We start from the raw sequence: 24,366 nt of genomic DNA on the forward strand, positions 1-24,366 counted from the left end.
AATTACTCCATTTGTAAAAATTATTACTTAATTTTACTTAAATTTGCACTATGACTTTTTTTTCTTTTCCAATTTACTAAGTTCTCTGAATACATGTTTCTTTAGTTCTTTTTGTCTGCTGAGTTTTCGTGCTTCTGCAACAGCAATTTGTGCTTGGTGTGCTTCGATTCTTCGTTTAGTAGCTTCTTTAAGTTGTTTTTGTTTATAAGCATAATTGGTTTTAATCATTTTCATAAGTCTTGCTATATTTGCTTCTTTTGGTTCCCGTACAACAGCCACTCTACCATTTTTAAAGTTTGGTTTGTATTTATTAGAACTTGGCGTTAATTTTGGTTTATCTCGATACGGAAGTTCTCTTTGTAAACTTCGAGGAATAGACAAAGGTTTAAATACTTTTGTTGTTCTTTCAATAGGAATATACATAGAATCTTTATTAGCATGAATATGAATATTTTTTTCTCTTTTTAACTGTCCAGTTGTTTTCATTCCTTGCCATTGATTTTTTTCTTCAAGGGGTAATAAAAGTGATGTAACAGGATTATAAAATTTTGGAACATCAACTTTATACCAAGTACGACAAAAAACGATATCGCTCAAAAGTATTTTATCTTCAAATGTTGCTCGGAAACATCCTTCTGGCTTTGATACGGCTTTTTTTATTTGACCGCGTATTCCGGATACAGTTTTTATTTTAGCACCCTCAAATTTTGCAACTTCAAGTGGTGAGTTAAACATATCCTTTATAAAAGCTGTTTTCTTATAAATTTTCATTGGAACACCAGTAAGCTTCAATTTTTTCATAATCTGAGTACTTTTGTCCATTTCTACAATAGAACCAGTTGCTGCTATTCTAAAACCTGGTATTCTAGTTGCAACATCTTGAACTGCTAAGACTCCTGTACCTTGTGGTGTAATAGGACCCCAAAAATGTGCCATACAAGCAACATGTTCTGGAGTATATTTTAACATTCTATTTCTCAAATTATCTTCTAACTTAGAAAAGATTGGTAATGTTTGAAATCTACGCCAGCCTACAGAAAGTATAAGTGGGTCTTTACTTTTTAAAATCTTTGAATACCATCGATGTTTTTTTATTCTTGTTTGTACGTATCCTATGTTTTCTTCACCATGTAAAAGTCCGCCAATAATTAATGGATATGTGGGGTCTAAATGAGTAATAAGTTCGCATGGTACAGTTTCAATTTCAACACGTACATACATGCCTGGACGATAACCTTCCAACTGTACCCTTATATTGTCATCTATACCCTCAAATTCCGATTTATTTAGATTTGCTTGTTTTTCAACTTCTAATTTTAACTCATCATAATATGTTTTATTTTCACTGTTATCATACTCTAAATCAAATTGCTCTTTCAATTTTTTCTTTTTTTCCAAAAGCTTTTTCTTTTCTTCTATTTCATCTATTTTTGATTCTTTTGTTATTTTAGTTTCATGTTTTTCTCCAGTCTCTAAATCTTCGAAATCTCCATATAATTCTTCATCGTTTATGTCATCTAATTTTAAAAGTTCTTCTGCATCTTCAGACTCTTTCCATTTCCCAGTTACAAAACGATTCATTACAAGCACCTTATTTTCTTCACTCAACCAATCCCTTCGAGTTTCAGGGAAAAATATATATTCCTCTTGATTTTGTAATTCTCGTAATTGTATTTTTTGTTTTTGTTGTTCTTGAACTACTCGAAAGATACCACCTATTTCATTATCTTCCTGTTCAACATTTTCCACTTTTTCATCTTCTGTTTCCGTATAATTTCGATCAAATGCTCCATAAACAATTTTCATAAGATTTTTATTATTCCGCTGACGATTTTCAAACGATTGTTTAGCTTTTTCAATTAGATTTGTCTTCCATTTTATTTCATCTTCAATTTCTTCTTCATCCTCGATCTCACTATCTTCTTTCATATTATCAATTTCAATACTTTCACTTTCTTTTCGCTCGGAAACTTCATATCGAGATTTAACTTCTTCTTCTGAATTATCGATTTCTAATCGATCTCGTGAATCTTCATCACTAAGTTCATCAAAACTTTCATCTTCCTTATTTATTTCTTTTTTTATTTTAATCGAATCTGAATTTAATTGATCGAGAGTTTCTTTGATCTTATTATTTATTAAAATATCCGATTCTTTGCTTAGAGAATGATAAATATTTATATCATCTGAATTTTCTTTTATGATAGATACATCATTCTCTATGTTATTTGAAGAATTTTTTTTCCTTTTAACATTTTGAGATAAGTAGATTTTATTTTTTCTTTTAGTACCCTTCTTTTCATGCATTTCTTTGATTTTATTTTCATTTCCTTCATTTAATTTTGTATTTTCAATATCATCATCATTCTCATCTTCATTTATTTGCTCTTGATCACTATTTATTTCATCATCTTCATCTTCTTGATCACTATCATTTGACATATCAGAAGATTTTTCTAATAATTCAGAATCAGGGAATAAAACTTTCCTCCTAACTCTGCCTTTATCAACGATTGTTTCTTCTCTATAAGTGTTCAGATCTTCATTTAAATCTTGTGATTTTATTGGAATAGCATTACTAAATAATTGTAATTCACTGTGTTGTAATTTTTGATCTAATGTTTCTTGGGTATCCATCAAGGCTCCAATCAAACCTGTCTCTTCTTCTTGATAAGAATGACTACCACCCAATTCAACATAAACAGCATCTTTATCATATACTATGCCACCAACACCAGAAAACGGTGCATAAATTAATCGTTCCTTTTCTACTAATGCTCGTTTTTTTAATTCTTCTGGCAAAGGACATGGATCTGGTAAGAAAGTAATATCTTTAATTTTTAAATCTCCACAGCCAGGAATATGTATAGATGTTTCTTTGTTTAATGGAATTCCTCTTACATATCTATAAAAATTAAAAAATATAAAATTTGATATTGAAAATTTAAAATATATAAAATATAGTGTAAATTTTTACATACCCATATAAACTTACTGTCCTATCAATTTTTGGATTTTGTCTAATTAATTCTGGAGATGTTAAATCTTCTACTCTATCAGCCAAAATATAAGGATGCATGCTACGCCAAGTTAATGGCCTAAATTTCATAACAGAAATAAATCTAGCTAAATTTTTTACTTCTGTGCGTAAATATTCTCCATGAATTAATCCTGACAGATAAAATAATTTTGCTCCAGCATAAACTTCTGTCCAAAATCTTTGTTTCAATGTTTTTTTTATCCTTTTTAATTGCTTAACATTTTTTATTAAATCTAAATGAGTTAAAACACCCATAATTCTAGGCATACCATGAACCTGACAAATATTTAAAAATTCAAATATTTCCATCTCAAAACCAAAAGATGCATCTATTAAAAGCAATACTAGATCTGCTATTTTAGCAATATCTATCATACTGTTTATATCATTGTTACATTCTATGAATGTAATTCTTCTTTTTTTGCCAGAAACAATAGTAACAGGACCAAGAATATTAGTCAATGGTTGCCTTACATAACTCTTAATAAGACATTGAATTACTAAAGATTTTCCAACTTTTGGAGGACCAACAACAGCAACTAAAATAGGAGGTGGTTCAAGAGGCGTTCTATCAACCAATGGTATATGTTGTTTTTTTGTTTCAATATCTTGTTTCCGTCTAAAGCGTCTTTCTGCTTTAACAGCAGAATTAAATGTAAATGCTTTCGGATTTTTTTGTTTATCTGTGAGTTCTTGAACATGTTCTTTCTTTTCTTTTAACTTCGACTGCCGTTTTGTCGACATTGCTAAATATCTTTAAATGTAACAATATATCTTCAGAAATATAATATCTCACGTCGTAATTCTTATATAATACTGTAAATATAAATAATGTTATATTAATTATATTATTATAATAATTATTCCGTAATTACAGATTTCACTTTAATGTTAAGGTTATCGGTAACACTCTTACTTGAGTATTTACTTGCGACTGCCAACTTACCAGCATTGTACATAAATTTTTCATGTATATTAATGTATATTAATAAGATGCAATATTTAAAAATATTTCAATATTAAAATATTATATAATTATTTTAATAGCGAATAAATAATATAATTTGCAATATTAATAATATAGACATAAACGTTTATCACGTGGTGACTATGAAAATTGACATTTATTATCGAATAATTTCATTTATAATCTGGTTTATTATAAAAAGATTATAAAAATTATAATTTGAATAAAATAATCTAATATTTTCTAATCTTAATATTTGTTAATAAAATATTACAATAATAATTAGAGAAATTTATTATATTACTGAAAAATATTTTATAAAATTTCACATTACTCGTTTAGTACTATCTTTTTACCGCTAGATGGTTATAGTATTCTGTTTCGATATAATATTAAATTTTATTTTTATTTAATGCAATTTTTCAAAGAATTTTATAGATGAAGATCTGAAAATTTTTATAAATAGAATTGTATCATTTGAAAACATAAAAGAACAAAGATCAGGGAGTTTATACATTAAAACGGAATATCATTCGTGTTATCGTTATTTCCCTTGGGTCAGACGGTTCTAGATTTCGATTGAAAAGTCATCGATCAAAGGTATCTTAATTCATACAATAGCCGATGATGTAAAATTTGGAGATATGATCGATCGTTGTTCACTGTTCGGGGCAATGAGCTGGTTAACCGAATGCAACGCTACATCACTCTATAGAAGTAAAAATGAACAAAATTAAGATTTAAAAATAGAAGTATACCGCGATTGTTCCGGTCTGTCAAATCGGTTCGTGACAGCTGTCATCTATGAAAATCACGCCTAAAAAAATTGTTTAATATACGACCGCAGATTCATGACGGTTTGCACAGCACTTGTTTTCAATTGAGATATTTTGAACCACAGCGAATTACTGTGACGATTGGGGTGGCTTTTAAATGGAAGTTTAATTTTAGGGTGTGCACATTTCCATTCAACTTTACAAATGTATATATTCATTATATCAAGTTAATTAAGTTATATTTTCCTATCTTTTCTTAATACGATGGAAATGTGCAATGCTTTTTCTTGAAGATTAACGTTTTCAATGTAGATGGGAATCAATTTAATCGAAATTGAATCGAAGACATGAGAAAGTAATTGCAAATTAATTTTTGGTTAGGAATTGGGTTTAACTCGATGGATCTGTAATTTGAGTTGGACAACAGTTAATCGAGAATTTGATTAATTGTGAAAGGCAAGTCATACTATGGCACAGATGGTATCGAACGATGTGACTCTGATGACTTGTCGAATTTTTCGACATTAAAGATACGATAAATTTTGTTCGAATTACTTGTTTAAAAAAAAGAAAAAAAAAAAGAAAAGAAAAGAAAAAAAAAGAAAGATAAAAAAAGAAAGCAAGATAAAATTGAAGTTACTTATACATAAAATCGAAAAAATGATATGGTATGCGTAAAGAAAAACAACAAAAAAAAATTTGCAAGAATAAAATGTCGAATATGTATTTATAAATAAAATCATAAAGACTGATATTTATCATTCTAGACCAACCGTCGTAATATGATCACCGATAAATTTACGCGGATGTGTAGAAATGATGTAAAGTAATCGGCAATAAATTCATATTTGCGATCAGACAGAAGAACAGTACCAACAAATCGTAAAGCAATCGAACACGCGGGCTGGCATATGCGCACGCGTTGCTGAACACGCGAACTTAAGTATTCTGAACAATATCAGCCAATTATCGAACAATTGTGTCGCGACGCCAACTGTCAATGTCGATGGTCAACTAGTCGATCGGAGAAGGGAGTGACCACTGGTCGAATCGATACACACGGTCCATCGCCCTTCGTTCCGATCGAATTTCGAAGCTTTGTTTTTGCAAGGAAGATCACACTGGACAAGAGTGTCTGGTCGATTACGCATTATGCACGAATGCGACTAATTTTATGCGTGTTTGCTTTATACCAAACGTTCGTTGTTTATCCAAGAGATGGACCGTCGGACAAATCCACTCGACGATTTCGCGCGCACACATCGATTGAAATTATGAATATAACTATTTATAGGTTAGATCAAAACTAACATAAACTAATTTCTTTTCTTTTTTCTTTTTTAATGATTCCTATTGTAGTTTAGTTTGTTCAGATAGAATATCTTATAAATCGAGACACAATCCTTTCGAAAATCCGAATGTAGCAACGTAAAGAAGAAACGTGAATGATAGGTTACAGTAGGTTCAAACTTGAGACACACGCATGTACGTGGTCAACAAGATTCGCGGCACGCGACTTCACGTGCGCAAGTCGTGTGCAGACCGGAAACAGCAGTCAAATATGTACTTTGCTTTCATTCCGATACCACTCTGTCACAAAACGATTCGAAGCATGGTACTCATATTTTTTGTAAACACGAGTTAAGTTTTTTAATAAATCATACATCGTTATCGTATTCGAAATAAATATATTTTCAAAGAGAAAAAAAAAAAAAAAATCAAAAAATTGATATTAGAATTTGAAATTTCGAAAATCAAGAATGAGACAATGAGATCGTTCAATTAAAAAGTAAAAGATAAAAAGTTGACGAATCATAATTTAGTTGGATTTATTCCCTTAAACTATTATATACGGCCACCTCACCGATAATCATGCGAGCGCGTGTCGCGCGTGAGAAAGTTTTATCGTAATCGCACCCTCGTAGTCAACCACCCTCCTCTACAAGTTGGTAAGTTACTAACACAATCGTGAATTCGAGAAATATATATATACATATATAACGAGAAAAACAATTGACTTATAATCGATCTCTACGATCTAATTTTTTTCGATAGATTTTCTCCAATTCCAATTGTAGAAACAGATATATATTCGCTCAAAAGGAACAACAAGGAAAGTAAGAGTGAAATCGATTGGTTCGATAGTTCCAGATTTCGCGAAATCTTGCACCGACATGGGCGAGGGTAGCCCAGCGTGCGACCAGCTAAGCGCCACGAGCGTTCCCACGAAAATCGTCCCTTCTGATCACCACTTTCCTCCCCCTTGATGTCTCGCTCTCTTTCGTATCCCCCTATATACCGTTCGTGGAACCTAGGGTTCGAAATAGAGGGAGAAAAAGAGAGCGGCCGGTTTTCACCTTGCGACCGAGAAGCAGAACAGAGAAGTTTCCCCCTCCACTCAAAGGAGGCGCGGCACACCTTCGCCCCCCCACCACTGGACCTACCATTGGGTCGGGGGACGAAACGGGGCACGCGGTCGTGTGTCGTCCCCAAGTCCTCCCGCACACGACATACGTCGGCCGCCACGCGACCAGTGCACACGCCTGCGAGTGGTGCGCGTTTCGCAACACCGTCTAACCTATCGCGAGTCCGTTTTGCGCGCGTAATACACGCGACCGCGAACCTCCTCGGCAAGCCGCGGCACGTGAACGCGATCAACTTCCAACCAACGATAATAGTTGCTTCTTTTCACGTGATTCCATTCTCCAGTTTTCACACCTAAGAGTTTCTTCTTTGCTCTTAGGTGTTCCTTCAATAATATATATATATATATATATATACATTAATTATGGATCGAAATATTCAAACGTACGTTTGACCTGTGTTTTTTTTTTTCTCTTTTTACGAAGATTAATATTTTTTGTGAAAGTGTCGACAATTGGAAGATATTCGAAGAAAGTGTTGTTGTAAGAAGGAGAAGGAGAAAATGTGGAGAGTGGTGGTCGCGCGATCGGACGAGAATAGCACGTTGCTGTCATCGGAGATCGGGTCTGGTCCGGTGGGTCCGAATCACATCCCCAGCCTGTCCGGGCCACCTTCCGGGCACCACCATCATCACTGGGGCTATCCACCGCCACCCCACCCGTCTTATCAGCCGCAACATTCCGACGTGTCGCGGCATCATCACGACCCCCGCCCGCCCCATGACCTCAGGCATCCGGCCACGGCCACCGCCGATCTCAGGCCTCAAGAGATCAGGCACGAGATGCACAGGCCTGATCTCAGGCACCAGCCGTCCGAGTTGCACAGGCCAGAAATGGCGAGGCACCATCAGGATCTGATGAGGCCCGACATGGCCACGGAAATTAGATCTAGTCACGAGTTCCCTGATCTCAAGATCGACGTCGCGGATATTAGGAATCAGGAGAGTGGACAACAACAGCAGCAGCAACAGCAGCAACAGCAACAAGCGTCGCAACAGGGTCAGGCTCATCAACAGAGAAGTCTGAAGAGAACTATGAGCGATTCCGACTGCGACGACGTGTTCTCCGAGGAGAGCGGCAAAGAGCCGTAAGTTAAAAAAAAAGATTGTTGTGCATTTTAATACCCGACATATGTTCGACCCGATCGAACAATTAAGGCTCGATTGTTTCTTCTCGCAAGCCGATAAATAAATTTAATTGAATATGATTCTTAGTTCGGTTCGTTTACCGATCCATTGTTCGTAGTTGCAATTCGCCGGGAGGCGATTCTTGTCAGCACGCGTCGCGTAAGCGAAGAAGAGGGATGATCGAGAAGAAACGGCGCGATAGAATAAACGCGTCTCTCGGCGAGCTTCGTAGGTTGGTACCGGCAGCGGCTAGGGATCCTCATAGCGGGAAATTGGAGAAGGCGGAGATTTTGCAGCTTACCGTCGAACATTTACGAACCCTTCGAAACAAAGGTGAGTGTTGGGAAAATCTTCGTTAAATTATAAACGATACGTATCCGAGAAACGCACCTCATTCCTATCCCTGTTACCGACAGACACCTGTTGACTTGTATACGTGACACGGCATCGCTTAACAATCGTGCGACTCGAAAAACCGAAAAACCATCTGTCGCGCGATCATCAAACCCTTACGAAAACATTCACGATTCTTTCCGTTTGTTGATCAATCGCGATAAATTTATAAATTTACAAATTCAAAAAAATATTACGAAAAGAGAAAAAGAATTATTATTCGCAAAGATATATATATATATCTTGCGTTAGTAAGATAAGGGAAAGATAAGTATCACGATTGGAAGAGGTGAGCGAGATATCCTCGGAGAGGAGCAGGTGCTGGAGTCGAATCCGAGCGGAGATCCTGTGGGAAGCACAGGAAGTCAACGACTCTTCCGAAGTGGTGTTCCCACGATTGGTGGCGAGTTGGGTAGTAGTGGGGTGTCCTGCGTGGCACCCTTCGTGAAGGAGGCGCTGGGTTGCCCACGGTCGGGGCAGATGTCGAACCCTGTGGGAAACCGACTCTCCGTTTTATATCTACGCGCTTACGCACACATCCAACGTACCCACTCTTACGTGCCTCCGCCTATCCATGTTTACCGATCAACAATCGCTTTTCTCCTTAAATATTCCATCCTTTGCTCTCTTCTCCTCCAAAATATCTCCCTCCAACAATCGTATTAACCATATTCCTGCAATTGCTCCAATATTCCATCCTTTGCTCTCTTCTCCTCCAAAATATCTCCCTCCAACAATCGTATTAACCATATTCGTGAAATTGCTTCAATATTCCATCCTTTGCTCTCTTCTCCTCCAAAATAAAATATTTCCCTCATGTAACAATCATATTTCCATATTCGTGCAATTGCTCCAATATTCCATCCTTTGCTCTCTTCTCCTCCAAAATAAAATATTTCCCTCCAACAATCATATTTTCATATTCGTGCAATTGTTTCAATATTCCATCCTTTGCTCTCTTCTCCTCCAAAATAAAATATTTCCCTCGTGTAACAATCATATTTCCATATTTGTGCAATTACTTCAATATTCCATCCTTTGCTCTCTTCTCCTCCAAAATATTTCCCTCCAATAATCGTATTTCCATATTCGTGCAATTGCTCCAATATTCCATCCTTTGCTCCCTTCTCCTCCAAAATAAAATATTTCCCTCGTGTAACAATCATATTTCCATATTTGTGCAATTGCTCCAATATTCCATCCTTTGCTCTCTTCTCCTCCAAAATATTTCCATATTCGTGCAATTGCTCCAATATTCCATCCTTTGCTCTCTTCTCCTCCAAAATAAAATATTTCCCTCCAACAATCATATTTTCATATTCGTGCAATTGTTTCAATATTCCATCCTTTGCTCTCTTCTCCTCCAAAATAAAATATTTCCCTTGTGTAACAATCATATTTCCATATTTGTGCAATTGCTCCAATATTCCATCCTTTGCTCTCTTCTCCTCCAAAATATTTCCATATTCGTGCAATTGCTCCAATATTCCATCCTTTGCTCTCTTCTCCTCCAAAATAAAATATTTCCCTCGTGTAACAATCATATTTCCATATTCGTGCAATTATTCCAATATTCCATCCTTTGCTCTCTTCTCCTCCAAAATATTTCCCTCCAACAATCGTATTTCCATATTCGTGCAATTGCTCCAATATTCCATCCTTTGCTCTCTTCTCCTCCAAAATAAAATATTTCCCTCGTGTAACAATCATATTTCTATATTCGTGCAATTGCTCCAATATTCCATCCTTTGCTCTCTTCTCCTCCAAAATAAAATATTTCCCTTGTGTAACAATCATATTTCCATATTCGTGCAATTGCTCCAATATTCCATCCTTTGCTCTCTTCTCCTCCAAAATAAAATATTTCCCTTGTGTAACAATCATATTTCCATATTCGTGCAATTGCTCCAATATTCCATCCTTTGGTCTCTTCTCCTCCAAAATAAAATATTTCCCTCTAACAATCCTATTTTCATATTCGTGCAATTGCTCCAATATTCCATCCCTTGCTCTCTTCTCCTCCAAAATAAAATATTTCCCTCGTGTAACAATCATATTTCCATATTCGTGCAATTGCTAGAATACTATTTATATATATATATAAAAAAAAAAAAGAAAATCTTTGGATAAACATTCCCATTTGCGCCATTACAAAGCGTGTAATGCTCGGTGGAGGGGTCTAAACGATTCCCACGCTACCTGTCCCATCCCTATGCAGGGTGACGAATCCGTCGAATCCACCCCACTTCTCCCCCCTCCCCCTCCCCAGATCCTTGGTTGCAATTAAACGAAAGATCAATTGCGCGATAATCCTCGGCGCAATTTTTTTCGCAGGGCCGGAAGGATACGACAGCACGAAATTGGCGATGGATTATCACGCGGTCGGTTGGGGGGAGTGCGCGGCCGAGGTTGGCCGCTACCTGGTCACGATGGAGGGCCTCGACGAGAGAGATCCACTGAGGCTGCGACTGCTCTCCCACCTTCAGAGCTTTCACCGGGAGCACCATCATCCGCCACCGGCCGCGCCCGTCCCTCCCCCGGTGACCAGCTTGAGCTCGACCTCGACGAGCACCAACTACGAGACGGCGAGCACGGTTTCCGCTGGAATGCCACCTGGGACGGGGACTATGCCACCCATTCTGGGTGGAGGCGCTCTCGGATGGGGCCAGTATCCGGGACAGTATCCTCAGCAGCAGCACGGGAAACCTTACAGGCCGTGGGGCGCAGAATTGGCCTATTAATTATGTTTCACGATTTTACAATTCCTCTTCTTCGTGAATACTTTCTTCGTTTATCTTCTTCAATGGACTCGACTCTTTGTTTGTCAGTCGGGTATTTTTCCAATTCGACGATACGAGAAAATTCGTTAAGATTTATTTTATATATGCGATGTATAGAGCGAGTGTAGTGAATATTTGAATATTATTTATTATTCGATTCGTCGAATTTTTCGAACGAATAATTATTTTGTACAATGTGTATATGTATATATATTCGAATTGGATTATTGTAAATAGTAGAATAGTACAAGCTTTTCCATATTTTTATTCCTTTTCTTTTTGTACTTTTGTATCATTGTAATGGACGCAATTCGAATGATCGAAAAAGTGCGTGAAAAAGTGCCATTAAACGTATCATTGCGTACGTTCCCTCTCTCTCTTTCTAAATATATATATATATATATATATGTGAAAAAAGCGCTCAAATATTTTTGCAATAACATTTTGTAATAAAATAGAAATTATGAGAAACGATTATAGCGAATATTCATTTCGTAAATCGATCAATTTAATAAGTAAGTATTAATATTTTCTTTTTCTTCTTACTATTTTTATTCTCTCACTTTTTGCCCCTAATAATGAGAAATTTTGCCAACCATTATTATGCAAACAGTTCAGTTTTGCAGCTTGCGGGGAATGAGAACGTGAAATAAAATAGGCGTTCCACGAATGCGAACCAGTTTCGCCTTGAAACCAGTTAAACCTTTCGTTAGGGAATACATTGGCAAAAATGGGGAATTCGCGGGGCTTTTAACGATCGATGGGAACAATTAGCCGCTGCTGGTTTTTACAAATATTTTAAAAAGCTACCTAGGGAACCTAATTATCGTTAGGGAGGAGGAAGAATAGCGCGTGGGCACGTGGCCATTGTCCGAATACCTCTTCCAATCCTTTGCAACCATGTAAGTGCGTGACAACTCAAAATTCATCCGTTTCCATGGAACGGTTGTTTAGCCGTGTATTTTTACGTAGGCAGTTTCTTAAACGGTAAAGAAGTTTGCTCGATCGTTAACTACTGGCTGACTAAATCGATCGAGTAAAGTACATGTATACGTTATACACACGCAGGATTGTATATATATCCCTTTGATCGTGACTAGGGCAACTGAATTGAAATTGAACGGCGTATATTATACTTATTTGCACGTAATAATACATAGATGTGTTATCGAAGGGAAGTTTATATATTAAGAGAGAATAAGAACATCGATAATCCTCGAGAAAATTATTTTATTTATACGACATTCGCATCCGTTAAAAAGTCACAGCCTCATCGAACATACTTACATTAAAAGAATCGAGACTCGTTATATCTATGTACATATCGCACATATCGTATAACTATATACATAATAATTATACATAAAATTCACGTGATTTTTTTATATACATATCGTGTACAAATCCTATATATATATATCTAAAATCATAGTTTTCGAAAGAAACGAATAAATAATTCGATATAATCAATTTTTTAGTTATAAAAATTATGAACAATTTGAGAATAATACTGTGAGAAAAGTGTATGAGTATAATATTGAATTGTATATCTTGCATTCGTTGCAATGCACTTAGTATATATAATACTATATTCTATGTTATTTTTAAACAGTGAAATTTTCAAAATTAAATCTATACTACAACAAGTGATATTTTTATGTACATCATATGTGAGAAAATATAATATTTACACGGAAAATATTTTCAACGATGAATATCTTAATATTTTAAAATCACCTCGTTGGTAACAGATTATCGACAGATAATTCGTATATACATACGCGTACGTACATCGATAGTTTTTAAAACAATAGAAGGTGAGAAACGTTTTCTTTTCTTTCTGCACTTTTCCCCTTTTCTCTCTTGTGATTTAACGATTAAAGTATTCGTCAAATTCAGATGATAAATAAATAAATACTAAGCGAAAAAACTATACATAATACATAAATCATAATATACATGTAATCGTTCTTTGGTTAAACTGATAAAACTACGTGTATCGTCCTTTTTTTATCTTTCATATGAATAGTTCAATATCATAAATAAAAATACCTATATAATAAGCTTAATTTAAAGTACGTGCATATTTATAATAGTATAATATCATTTTGAAAAACGCATTAACCTATTGCGAAAAAATATAACCTCTTAAACGGTTCGTTGCATTAATCATTATTTAAAAGAAAGTACCTTATTCGATAAAAGAATGTGGTTCTTTATGATCCTTTCAAAAGAATCTTTATGAAAATATATATATATATATATATATCTCAAAAAATAATTAAACCCATTCGATTATTTTATAAAATGGATTGCAAACGTCTTCGATGTTTCTTGTCGATCTTTTCACAATGGATACATACTTTTAAGATGTGATATCTCGAAATCGTATCAATTGAAAAAAAAAGATAAAAATAATTACATGGATGAAATATTCATCGTAATGTCGTCAAATGTTAGATCATCATTTCGTTTTCTATGTTTTCGTTCCGTTGATTCTCTTCGTATTCGTCGCAATAACAACACATCGAAACGCTGTCTTCAGAATTATCGGCAACGTAAGTTGTGAACGTATCGATACTTTTTGTATCCAGAGATAATAAAGACCATGAAAGAGATTCCGTTTCGTATTCCGGTATGGTCGAGTGCCAAGAACTCAAATTTCGTGACTTTTTCGCTTTCCGACTTTTCGTCGATAATTTCTTGATAGCCTGCAAATTGAAGCAACAGCTTGCGATATATATACACGTACCAGCATATAATACATTTTCTTTTATAATAAATCAGCGATGAAAACAAAATTGTTGAATAGTGCAAAAAAAAAAAAGAAAAAAAGATTATGGGAAAATGTAACTGTTTCAATGTAATACGTGATATTTTAAAGTCATTAAATATTTCGAAGCGATTCGATAAGCGGGAGTGAATATATGTATGTATACATATATTTAGGAAATAAAGCATATGTTCGTGCAAGTTAGATATTTGCAGTTAAACGAATCGATGTTTAGAAGGACAGAATCATAGTAACGAAAAATTTTTATGTAATCACAATACGAAAAAGAAAATATTTTTAACGAGCACGTAAAGAAATTTAGTGAAGAAAAAAAATATAATTAAATAAGATGCAGACATATAATAATTTGATCAAAATTGATATTTAATCAAAATAATAAAAATAATTTATAGTGACCAGGTTAACATTATGATACGCGAGGCTAAAGAAATTAGGTCGGCCAATGCGCCAGAAACGTGCGTGCATGCGTGTGTACAATAGAATTGGGAAAAGGATAATTGTCATCGTCTTACCCTGAGGAGTCTGCGACCAGATTTGCTTAATAATTTTCTCAACATATCGATGTTAAGCTCTCGACTATATTTCGATAGTATCCGAATTTTGTCAGAAAAATTGAATGCGACAAATGTAAAATTGATTTTTGACCAATGTGAACTCTCACCGTGCCAACGATTCGGTTAGATGCGCACGCCTCGGCGTCACGCGACCAAATACTGCTCCGAGTCAGTATACCGTCCTATTTATCAACTCAGTTTGCCCGATCTTATCGTACCACACTGTACAAACTTTTCTATCCCCACTCTAATACCCATGTATATATTACTATGTATTACTTTCGAATAGAATCGCGTTTATAAATATCTATTTATAAAAAAGTACAAATCAAAGAAGGATAATCAAGCAATTTTTAATTTTCTTTTTATATAAAATACATACGATTTTTTTGGAAATTTTCAAAATCTCTTTTCCATATATTTTTATATGAAAAAAAATTTCTTTTTTTTTCTTATTCTATACACAAAATATCGATAAAAATTTAAACTATAAAAATATATATGATTATATAGTATACTTGTAAAACGAAAGATCGATTTCAAATTTATAAAAAATAATTGAATATAAACTTTTATAAATTTTTATATTAATATGACAAATTATATTCGGAATATTTAGTATTTGATATTATAAGAAGTGATATTGATATCAAGATTTTTTTCAAATAGGAAATAAAGAAAATCAGTATACTTACGAATAAGTATATAAGCAATTGTTCATCATGATAATTATATAAGCAAGATGCATATAATTAAAATTCGAAAACAATGAATATCAAAATGAAGTGACAAGAAAGAAAGAGATAGTTAAAGAAGGGAGGTGTTCATTGAAAAGTTGAAGGGTGATCGGCGCGTGGCATGGTCGCGTGTACGCATGCGCATACGCGAAACTAGAAGCAGTACTGTATACGCACGTGCGCGACGTAACGCGTGTGAGCGAAGTTGTTCTCACGCAGCGACACGCGTCCACCATCTCCCTAATGCGTGCGCCACGTGCCATCTCGATGCACTTACGGAAAACTCATAATTGTCATAACATTCGAACTAAGCTCGCTTAAAAGAACGCCAATATCGGTTATTCGGTGTACAAAAGTACCCTTCTTTATAAAACCTCGATACTTTTTTTAGAGATAAATGGCTACTTTCTTTATCTTTTTACTCGTACACTTCGTAATATCATTCTACCTATGATATTTGCATTTATCATTTTCAATCATCAAACGATAACTTTTTCGATCGTGAAACATCGATCAGATTTTCAAATGTTATTCTACGAAAATATAGGGAAATAAAATAAAAAAATCTAAAATCATTCAGATATAAACAACTCTTAAATATACAATAATTATAAGATCATGCATTATATATTTGACATGATCATTTCAACTAATATCAAAAGATTACTTGATCCAAACTAAACATTTGTAAAAAAAAAAAATAAATAAATAAAAACAATTGTTCAGAAAAAATTTTTATATGTTCTTGAAAAAAAGAGACTAGTGATTTTGATTAAATAAGAAAGAGCGTAATAATTTTTGAGGGAAACAATTGCCGATAGCGATAGAGTAACGAGCGACGCGTGCCGTGTCACGTGTCCTACAAAGCGCACGCTCAAACATATTATACATAGTATATAGGAGGTGGTGCGCGTAAAATAAGTCTCGACTAATTGCGTCGACTGTTCCATTAGAGATTAAACTTCAAACGAGGTTTGGTCAGATTCGCTCGGTTAATTAAGACAACTCACCCAAGTATAACTTTACTTTGTATTCTTTTCATACGAAAGAGAAAAATAACACCGAATATCCCATAATCGCTACATCATGCCGAAAATCACGAATGTCTATTGTCTACTTTGTAATCGATTAAACAAAGTACGTTATCCAAACAAATGCCCAAATATATATATATATACGTGCATATTTCCCGACAAAAATGAAAATTTCTTCTTCCAATAAGGATCAAATGTTGCAATAGCGATTATTTATTTTAATATATAATTATAATAAATTAAAGAGATTGGAACCATTTAAAATTGTTCTTTTCTCAGCATCACATATGTTGCTCAACTATATAATGAAAATATAAAAAAAAAAAGAAAGAAAACTAATTTTAATGTTCCATAATATTGATTGATTGTTGTATAAGAAATGTAACAATTCATACAAAATTTTCAAGCAAAAAGAAAAAAGATTCAAGTTGTAAAAATAAATAATGTACGTATTTTTATTTAGATAGCTTCACAAAAATTATTTACATAGAAAAATTTAATGGAAAGAAAAACTACAGTAAATTCAATAATTCAATAAAAATATAAATAACACTTTCACTTCATAAATTCTTTTTAAACATAAAAATAACTTATTTATTCCACAATGTATGCACTCTGATAAATCATAACCATAATAATCAAATATTCCACATATTTTTTTATAAAATATAAAAATATTTGTAATATGTATATCAACAAGTAATACAATTTTAAGAGTCGAGAAGAGGCTCGTTTAACTTATTTGCATCATACGGTATGTTTCTCTTGTTGCCTGGTAATATCATTGGCACTATTTTAACACGAAGTTCATACAGAAAGAAATCCTGGCAAAAATGATAAAAATCGTTCCGTGTAGAAATAATACCGAGGCGTGCCATTTCTTTCATTAAGGCGTACAATTCGTTCTCATAGTCTAAATACGATTTACACTTCATAATGAACTTCGTTACGTTTGATAATTGATGTATAAATTTTTCAGAAACCAATCTTGTTTCCAACTTAAATCTCGATTCCATGTGTTTCCACAAATATTTATAAAGACGATCCGTGATCCATGGTTGAGGTCGAGGTAGTCGAGGAGGTTTATATTTCTGCCCATTGACCAAGAAAGCTCTATGAATTTGTTTCGTTGAACGATCTTGCTTTTGCAATTTTTTCCCTCTTCCAACCTCTTTTTTTCTTCCTTGGAAAAATGACTTTTCCTCAAACTTCACCCTATTCGTTCCCATGCTAGCCATTTCCTTCTCCTTCACCTTTTCTAATTCTCGTCTTATTTCTTTCATTTTTTCTTCATCGCAGAGAATCTGCGATGCTGGCAATGCATCTTTCGGTGTCAAAAAGTTTCTAATGCTCTTCTGCCCTTTCGAAACATTGCTATCTTTATCAGTACGAGATCGAATCATAAAACTTTTATTCGCTACCTTATCATTTTCCTTAACTTTTTGCTTCTTACTATCAGACAAAAATAACGCGTTTGCAATGGATCCTCGTTTTGTCGATTTGTTCTCAATTTCTTTCGATTCAGAAGCAGTAGATAAGTTTGGTTCATTAAAAATTTTGCTTTGTCTCTTTAAATGCGTATCCATTGATTCGTTCTGCAATTTGCTTAAGCGATTGCTTTCCTGTTCTTTCTGTAAAATATTTTTATCTTCAATGTGCTTTTTAATCGTAGTCGACATTAAATTTTTAGATTTATCTGATTCTTCGTTACGATTTTTCTCCATTGATTTTTGCTTCTCATTATCAGACAAGGATGACGTGTTTGTAATAGATGTTTTTCTTGTGGATTTTTTTTCAATTTCATCTGATTCAATTTCAAAAGTAATAGATAAATCTGATTCATCGAAAATTTTGTTTTGTGTCTTCGAATACGCATCCACCGATTCCTTCTCTTGTGATTTATTCGAGCGATCGTTTCCTTGTTTTTTCGAAATATTATTATCTTCGACATAAGTTCCGATCACCGACGATATTAAATCTGTAGATTTATTTAATATTTCGTCATGATTTTCCTCAGTTTTTTCTTTCTCATCATCGAGCAAGAATGACGCGTTTGCAGTCGTTACTTTTATCGATTTCGTTTCAATTTTTTCCAATTCAATTTCAGAAGTATTAGACAAATCTGATTCATCAAAGATTTTGCTTTGTCTCTTCGAATACGTATCCATTGATTTCTTTTGCAATTTACTCGAATTTCTCTGTTCTTTTGAAGTATCATTGATATTTTTTCTGATTACCGATGACACTAAATCTTCAGATTTATTTAATGCTTCGTTTTGGTGATTTTTCTCTGTTCCTATATTAATTTCAGAAGTGGTATCTTTTGAATCTGATTTGTTGAAAATTTCGTCGAAACTTTCGTTTTGTTTTTTCAAATGCATCGATTTTTTTTGCAATTTGTTTGGATTATTACTTTTGGTCATATCTTCTCCATCTTCAATTACATTTTCTCCTATTTTATCTACTTTTTGTATTCTATTTGAACTCCTAGAAATCCGTCGCGTTGTATTTTTAACTTCTTCTTGTTCAATTCTACTCACAGGCGAAGAAATTGAAGGATCTTGCAATTTATGTAAACGACTACTTCTTCGTATACTTTTATTTTCAGATGAATCAATTTTTGTTGCTTTTTTTACCAAAGATAATTGTTTCTTTATATTCTTATTCAAATTCTTGTTTTTCGAAATATCTTCGATTTCTCTTTCTGAATTATGTAAATTCTTAGATTGTCTCTTAGAAATATCTTCTACATTTTTGGTTTTAGATTTATCAACAGATTCTTCCGATTCTGTAGATTTCGTCGATATATTAACAACATTTATATTATCATCTTCATCCGACATTCTTAAACGAAAATCTATTAATTCGCTTTCTTGTTTATTTACAATTTGTTTATTTTTGTCTTGTTTAGATGAATATAAATTTTCTTCTTCCGATAGATGTAATGAATGTTTTAATGTGGATGTTGACGTATCCTCATTTTTCTCAAATATGTCTTGAAAAAGATTTCTTTTTTGATTTTTTCTTAATTTTTTTAAAAATTTGGATTTTGATTTACGAACTTTAGAAAGATTATGATTTGTGTCTGATATATTATTTGATACATTTGATTTATCAGTTATCGCTTCAGAAATTCCTGATGAATTCAATATACGTTCTGCATCATCAACCACTGTACTTTCACTACTTTTTATTTTATTACTAGTTTCTTGCTTTTCAAATATATTTTCAAATAGATTTTCCTTTACATTCTTATTATGGCGTGTTAATAACTTAGATTTTGGTTTGAGTACTTCAGAATTTGTATCACTATTGTTACTTTCTTTATCATTATTATGTAATGAACTACTACCTTCAAGTATTGTACTTTGTGCTTTTGGTATTGGGAAATGGGAGAAATTATGTTCGTTATTAAATGATAATGAAATTTGATTTTGTAGTATTTCATTAAATTCTGAAGTTTCAGTTGCTACAGGAACTAAATATTCCGTTGTTGATATTTGTGCTCGATCTTCGTTATCAGAAGATTTTCTTTTCAATGGTGATTCTAATTGATTTTTTTTTAATACATTAACAAATATATTGTTATTTTGATTTTTGTTATTTTTCTTAAAAATACTAGGCTTCATCTTTAAAATATCATTAGTGTTTAGATTATCACTCAAATTACTTACTTGCATTTCATTTGATTGTTCAGCATTAAGATCTGTTTTATTACTCAATGCAGATTTGTTTATTGAACTTTCTTTTCCAGTTTTTTGTGTAAGTTCAGATGTAGTTATAGAATTATTTAAAGCATCTAAAAAAATATTATCTTTGCTTGTCCTTATTTTTGAACGTAAAAAATACTTTCTTCTTACAATTTTTGATTCTTCTTCAGATTCTGATGTTAATACATTGTTACTTGATTCTAATAAAATATAAAATATATAGTTAATTATATAATTAATATATAAATATTATTTTATAATATGTATATATGTATATATCTCATATATTAAGTCTATTATCTCATGTATACATACCTTTAGTTATAATATTTTCATTTACTTTTGAGGAATTTGATATATTTGTAACTTCAAGTGCTTTCCACCATCCATCTGTAACCTGACTTGTTTTTATTTGAGAGTTAGAATCTAATTGACGACTTGTTTGATTTAATATATTTGAAGCTGTGGAGGGTCGGATTGTATTATCTTCCAAATTTTTCCACCAATCAGTAGAAGTATATTCTAAAATATAGACACTATAATATATATTCAATCTATAATACTTAATCAACACAAAGTTGTCAAACAAATATGAACGAACCATCACTCGAAATATCAGAATTAGAATTTAAAATTGTAGAACTATATCTGGATGAACGTCTGTTTAAACTCTTTCTTTTCGCCATTTTTAATAAATTTTAAATATTATTTCAATTTTTTGTAAAAATTATTATCATTTTTCATATTACGATAACTGCACACAATTTTAGGTTAAATTTTAATTTTAAGAATAAAAAATTTATAAGATATTTTTATATCTTCTGATAATATTTAACGAATAAAATTCAAAAATAATAATTTTAATTTCAAAATTTATGCGATAAAAAATTATATGTATTTTACAAGAAATTATTTTGATCACTATAATAATTCTCTTCACAATTCACAATCATCCAAGTATCTATCCTAAGTATAATAAAAGAGCACAATGAAAGAAGGAAAGACATAGGAAAAAAACTATGAGAAACGTTATTTTTAGAATACCATAAATGAAATATATAAAAAATAGCAATTAGTAGAAAAAGAATAGAGATACAATTTCAATTGACTGTTAGTGCCATCTTTTAATTTTCAAATTAAAAAAGTATTCAGAAGAGATGGCGTTAATGATAAATTCTTATTATTTTCTATCTTTCTTCTAATTTTGTTCTTTTTATATATTCTACATATATATTTTATTTGCAGCATTTTGAAGATGATGCTAATTTCCAAATTTTTACCTGGTATCTGTTCTTTTTCTATTATTTTTTCTCCTTGTCTATTTATATTTGTGTAAAATTTATGCACTTGAAGAAAACGATTCCAATATCAAATTAGCTTTATAATTTTCTTTGTCTAATCTATTGATAAAAAATTTAACAGAATCTCTTTAATCCAAATTTTATATTACACGAGATATATATATTTTATATATAAATGCACAATATATAATATAATGGATTTCTATTAAATAAAATATATTCATAAAATAAATTTAACTAGCTTTATATAATAAAAAATTGTTACATATTACATTATAATATTTTAATATTTTAATATTATATTTTATTGTAATATTTTAAATATTTTCTTTTTTCAAAATTGACGAGTTAATGCAAATAAGCTACAAATAACATCAAATCATATTTTAAAATAATATTAAAATAATAACAATTTTCATAAATATTAATATAAGGAATATATAATATCAGGAATTCTATAATACATAGATAAATGAAATAGGTACTTATAATCAGCCTTAAATAAATCTCTTACTTTATTGAATATTTATTTTACTTTTGCAGATGAACGAGATCTAAGATTTTTTTTAGTTGCTTGATCAACTTCTGGTAAATCATCATCTTCAGACATCATAGATTTTTTTCCTAAAAATATTTTAATATAAATTTAATATACTTTTCAAATTAAATATACTTTAAACTAAATGCATAATAAAAAAGTTTCTTAGATTCTGTTTACCTTCTTTTTTCTTCGATTTTTGTTTTGATTTCACTGTTGTTTGTACAGGAACTACATTTTCTCGGGCGCGTTTAAGTTGTTTCGAAATAAATATATAAGATAAATAAATTTGGAAAATAACAATATAGCTTAAAGCTGTGAATCGTATAATTGGAATATTAAAATTTCCAACAGCATAATCAAATACGCTTTCCATTTGACTTAAACCATAAAGAAACACTAACATTGCAATAGTTAGTGTTGCGACGCGTACAAAAATGTATGTTGAATTTGCAACAAGAAATGCCACTAAAAATAATTCCATCATTTTATTATAAAAAATAGATGCAAAAGTATTTTACATTTTTAAATGCAAATAATTCATATAAAATTATATATTCAGTGATCATACTTACTTTTTGTTATTTTTTCTTTTTTGCCTACAAAATGAATAAGCCTAGCTCCATGAAGCATAACATCTCCTATATAATGTGGAACTAATAGTAAAATACCTACTTGCTGGAAACTATTTAAATAAACAAATATTAAAAAATAATATAATCAATAAAACATTGTATAATATATCATATATCATATATATATAAATTATGTCATACTTAAAAATATAAGCTGCAAGAATGGAAAGGAATCCAATAGTTGCTTGTATAATTCGAGGTGGTATATCTTCCTTCTTCACTCTTTGAAAATATAATTCAGGATAACAGTGCAACCAATAAGCAAGTTGTCCAATAAAGAACAATTTTGAGGAAAAAGATAATGGTATTGGATATTCCTTCCATAATGAAATAATATTTAATAACAAATTTTCTCTAAAACAATAAAAATGATAAATTTTTATTTTAATTATTAATTATATAAAAAATAATTGCATATTTAATGTAATAAATATTTTACCTGATGATTATGTCTATACCCCATATAATAGACAATATATAAAATAAGACAAGTTGACTGGATTCATTAAATTTAGCAAGTTTTACTTTGCTAAGATGTAAACGCTTTGAAACTTTCTAAAATAAAATATAAATATTATTTTTTTATAAATATTAAAAATAACAAATTTATAGAAATCAATGTAACTTACATCAAAGATATAATCTTGAAATACAGCATGCATTACAATTGTTATTAAAAAGGAAAAAAATACTGCACATGCATCTTTCCAACCAGTAGTATATTTCATTGGCATAGTTGGATCTTCAACATCTGAAGTTATATTATGATGAATAGCAATAAATGTATATGCCCATGGTGATGTTGCCTATAATAAATAATTAAAGATAAAGATAAAATAAATGAATCAAGTTAAAATAATTAATAAGAACATTGTGTTAATAAATTTCAATTTCATTTAAGTTTGTTCAATTAACTAAAGTTAATTTAATACTTATTTATTAACAAATATCAATAATAATAAATAACATATGGTCACAATATGAATAATAATTAAAATTAATATTAGATACAAATTGATTGTTAAATATTGATCGAAATGAAATAGTAATGTAAAACGAAAAGAAATCATTAAATCAATATGAAAAATATCATTGACAAAATTAATACCAACTTGTATCATTAGACCCGTTACGAAAATCATAGCCACGCAAGAAACAATATCTCCATGATTTTGAATAATGAATTCATGACTGAATATAGGAGGATTTTTATTTGAATTTTTGCGACCTTTTATTGCAACCATCTTTTGCAATATAAGCTTTTTTTTTGGTTTCACACTGTCAATATTTCTATATAATAACGAATCACAGCACTGCCGTCAAATAATTAAACATGTAGCATGTACTCATGTACTCAATTGCCAGTAACCTACACATAGACATACCTGTTGAGAAGTAATACATAGGCCAACATCGAACAATGTGGCGCTTTCTGTCTTCACTTGTTGGCACTACGTAAATCAAAATAATATTGAATATTTATAAAAATTATAAATATTTATATATTTCTTCTATTTTTATAATGTTGATTAATATATTAATTTTTTTATAATATAA

The 24,366-nt window shown here is 31.7% G+C and overlaps 5 protein-coding genes across 5 annotated transcripts; 1 reads left to right on the forward strand and 4 right to left on the reverse strand.

Moving 5' to 3' along the window:
* Window positions 1–8: 8 nt before the first annotated feature.
* On the reverse strand, window positions 9–3,877 carry LOC414048 (ribosome biogenesis protein BMS1 homolog). Its single transcript, XM_006566088.2, has 2 exons — window positions 2,982–3,877; window positions 9–2,905 (listed from the first exon to the last, which is right to left on the reverse strand). The coding sequence occupies exons 1-2, from the start codon at window positions 3,782–3,784 to the stop codon at window positions 49–51; spliced, it is 3,660 nt and encodes a 1,219-aa protein (XP_006566151.2). The 5' UTR covers window positions 3,785–3,877; the 3' UTR covers window positions 9–48.
* A 2,988-nt stretch (window positions 3,878–6,865) lies between these two features.
* On the forward strand, window positions 6,866–11,521 carry LOC100577069 (hairy/enhancer-of-split related with YRPW motif protein). The gene is made up of 3 exons (XM_026443346.1): window positions 6,866–8,293; window positions 8,452–8,666; window positions 11,061–11,521. Exons 1-3 carry the CDS (start codon window positions 7,710–7,712, stop codon window positions 11,465–11,467), a joined length of 1,206 nt encoding a protein of 401 aa, XP_026299131.1. The 5' UTR covers window positions 6,866–7,709; the 3' UTR covers window positions 11,468–11,521.
* Window positions 11,522–12,719: 1,198 nt separating this feature from the next.
* Window positions 12,720–15,079, reverse strand: LOC724626. Its single transcript, XM_001119823.5, has 2 exons — window positions 14,813–15,079; window positions 12,720–14,217 (listed from the first exon to the last, which is right to left on the reverse strand). The coding sequence occupies exons 1-2, from the start codon at window positions 14,855–14,857 to the stop codon at window positions 13,963–13,965; spliced, it is 300 nt and encodes a 99-aa protein (XP_001119823.1). The 5' UTR covers window positions 14,858–15,079; the 3' UTR covers window positions 12,720–13,962.
* A 2,121-nt stretch (window positions 15,080–17,200) lies between these two features.
* LOC100577102 (putative uncharacterized protein DDB_G0287457) lies at window positions 17,201–21,131 on the reverse strand. The gene is made up of 3 exons (XM_006566089.3): window positions 20,937–21,131; window positions 20,651–20,857; window positions 17,201–20,535 (listed from the first exon to the last, which is right to left on the reverse strand). The coding sequence occupies exons 1-3, from the start codon at window positions 21,019–21,021 to the stop codon at window positions 17,336–17,338; spliced, it is 3,492 nt and encodes a 1,163-aa protein (XP_006566152.2). The 5' UTR covers window positions 21,022–21,131; the 3' UTR covers window positions 17,201–17,335.
* Window positions 21,132–22,058: 927 nt separating this feature from the next.
* On the reverse strand, window positions 22,059–24,248 carry LOC410172 (translocating chain-associated membrane protein 1-like 1). The gene is made up of 7 exons (XM_016914362.2): window positions 23,922–24,248; window positions 23,439–23,615; window positions 23,249–23,364; window positions 22,951–23,163; window positions 22,750–22,859; window positions 22,355–22,642; window positions 22,059–22,260 (listed from the first exon to the last, which is right to left on the reverse strand). Exons 1-7 carry the CDS (start codon window positions 24,051–24,053, stop codon window positions 22,163–22,165), a joined length of 1,134 nt encoding a protein of 377 aa, XP_016769851.1. The 5' UTR covers window positions 24,054–24,248; the 3' UTR covers window positions 22,059–22,162.
* Between the last annotated feature and the right edge of the window lie 118 nt (window positions 24,249–24,366).

This window comes from Apis mellifera, linkage group LG10, assembly GCF_003254395.2.
Source record: "Apis mellifera strain DH4 linkage group LG10, Amel_HAv3.1, whole genome shotgun sequence".
In the NCBI taxonomy this organism is placed as follows: domain Eukaryota; kingdom Metazoa; phylum Arthropoda; class Insecta; order Hymenoptera; family Apidae; genus Apis; species Apis mellifera.

What these genes read in the sequence shown, in the direction of transcription:
- LOC414048 (XM_006566088.2), bottom strand. Translation starts at nt 3,784, where the DNA reads ATGTCGACAAAACGGCAGTCGAAGTTAAAAGAAAAGAAAGAACATGTT. An exon ending in AGGACAGTAAGTTTATATGG is followed by an intron (nt 2,906 to 2,981) that starts GTATGTAAAAAT and finishes TAATTTTTATAG; the next exon opens with ATATGTAAGAGGAATTCCAT.
- LOC100577069 (XM_026443346.1), top strand. Translation starts at nt 7,710, where the DNA reads ATGTGGAGAGTGGTGGTCGCGCGATCGGACGAGAATAGCACGTTGCTG. An exon ending in GAGGAGAGCGGCAAAGAGCC is followed by an intron (nt 8,294 to 8,451) that starts GTAAGTTAAAAA and finishes CATTGTTCGTAG; the next exon opens with TTGCAATTCGCCGGGAGGCG. An exon ending in ACGAACCCTTCGAAACAAAG is followed by an intron (nt 8,667 to 11,060) that starts GTGAGTGTTGGG and finishes TTTTTTTCGCAG; the next exon opens with GGCCGGAAGGATACGACAGC.
- LOC724626 (XM_001119823.5), bottom strand. Translation starts at nt 14,857, where the DNA reads ATGTTGAGAAAATTATTAAGCAAATCTGGTCGCAGACTCCTCAGG. An exon ending in CTGGTCGCAGACTCCTCAGG is followed by an intron (nt 14,218 to 14,812) that starts GTAAGACGATGA and finishes TTCAATTTGCAG; the next exon opens with GCTATCAAGAAATTATCGAC.
- LOC100577102 (XM_006566089.3), bottom strand. Translation starts at nt 21,021, where the DNA reads ATGGCGAAAAGAAAGAGTTTAAACAGACGTTCATCCAGATATAGTTCT. An exon ending in TTCTGATATTTCGAGTGATG is followed by an intron (nt 20,858 to 20,936) that starts GTTCGTTCATAT and finishes TCTATATTTTAG; the next exon opens with AATATACTTCTACTGATTGG. An exon ending in TGAAAATATTATAACTAAAG is followed by an intron (nt 20,536 to 20,650) that starts GTATGTATACAT and finishes ATATTTTATTAG; the next exon opens with AATCAAGTAACAATGTATTA.
- LOC410172 (XM_016914362.2), bottom strand. Translation starts at nt 24,053, where the DNA reads ATGGTTGCAATAAAAGGTCGCAAAAATTCAAATAAAAATCCTCCTATA. An exon ending in TAACGGGTCTAATGATACAA is followed by an intron (nt 23,616 to 23,921) that starts GTTGGTATTAAT and finishes TATTTATTATAG; the next exon opens with GCAACATCACCATGGGCATA. An exon ending in AAAAGAAAAAATAACAAAAA is followed by an intron (nt 22,643 to 22,749) that starts GTAAGTATGATC and finishes AATTATTTTTAG; the next exon opens with TGGCATTTCTTGTTGCAAAT.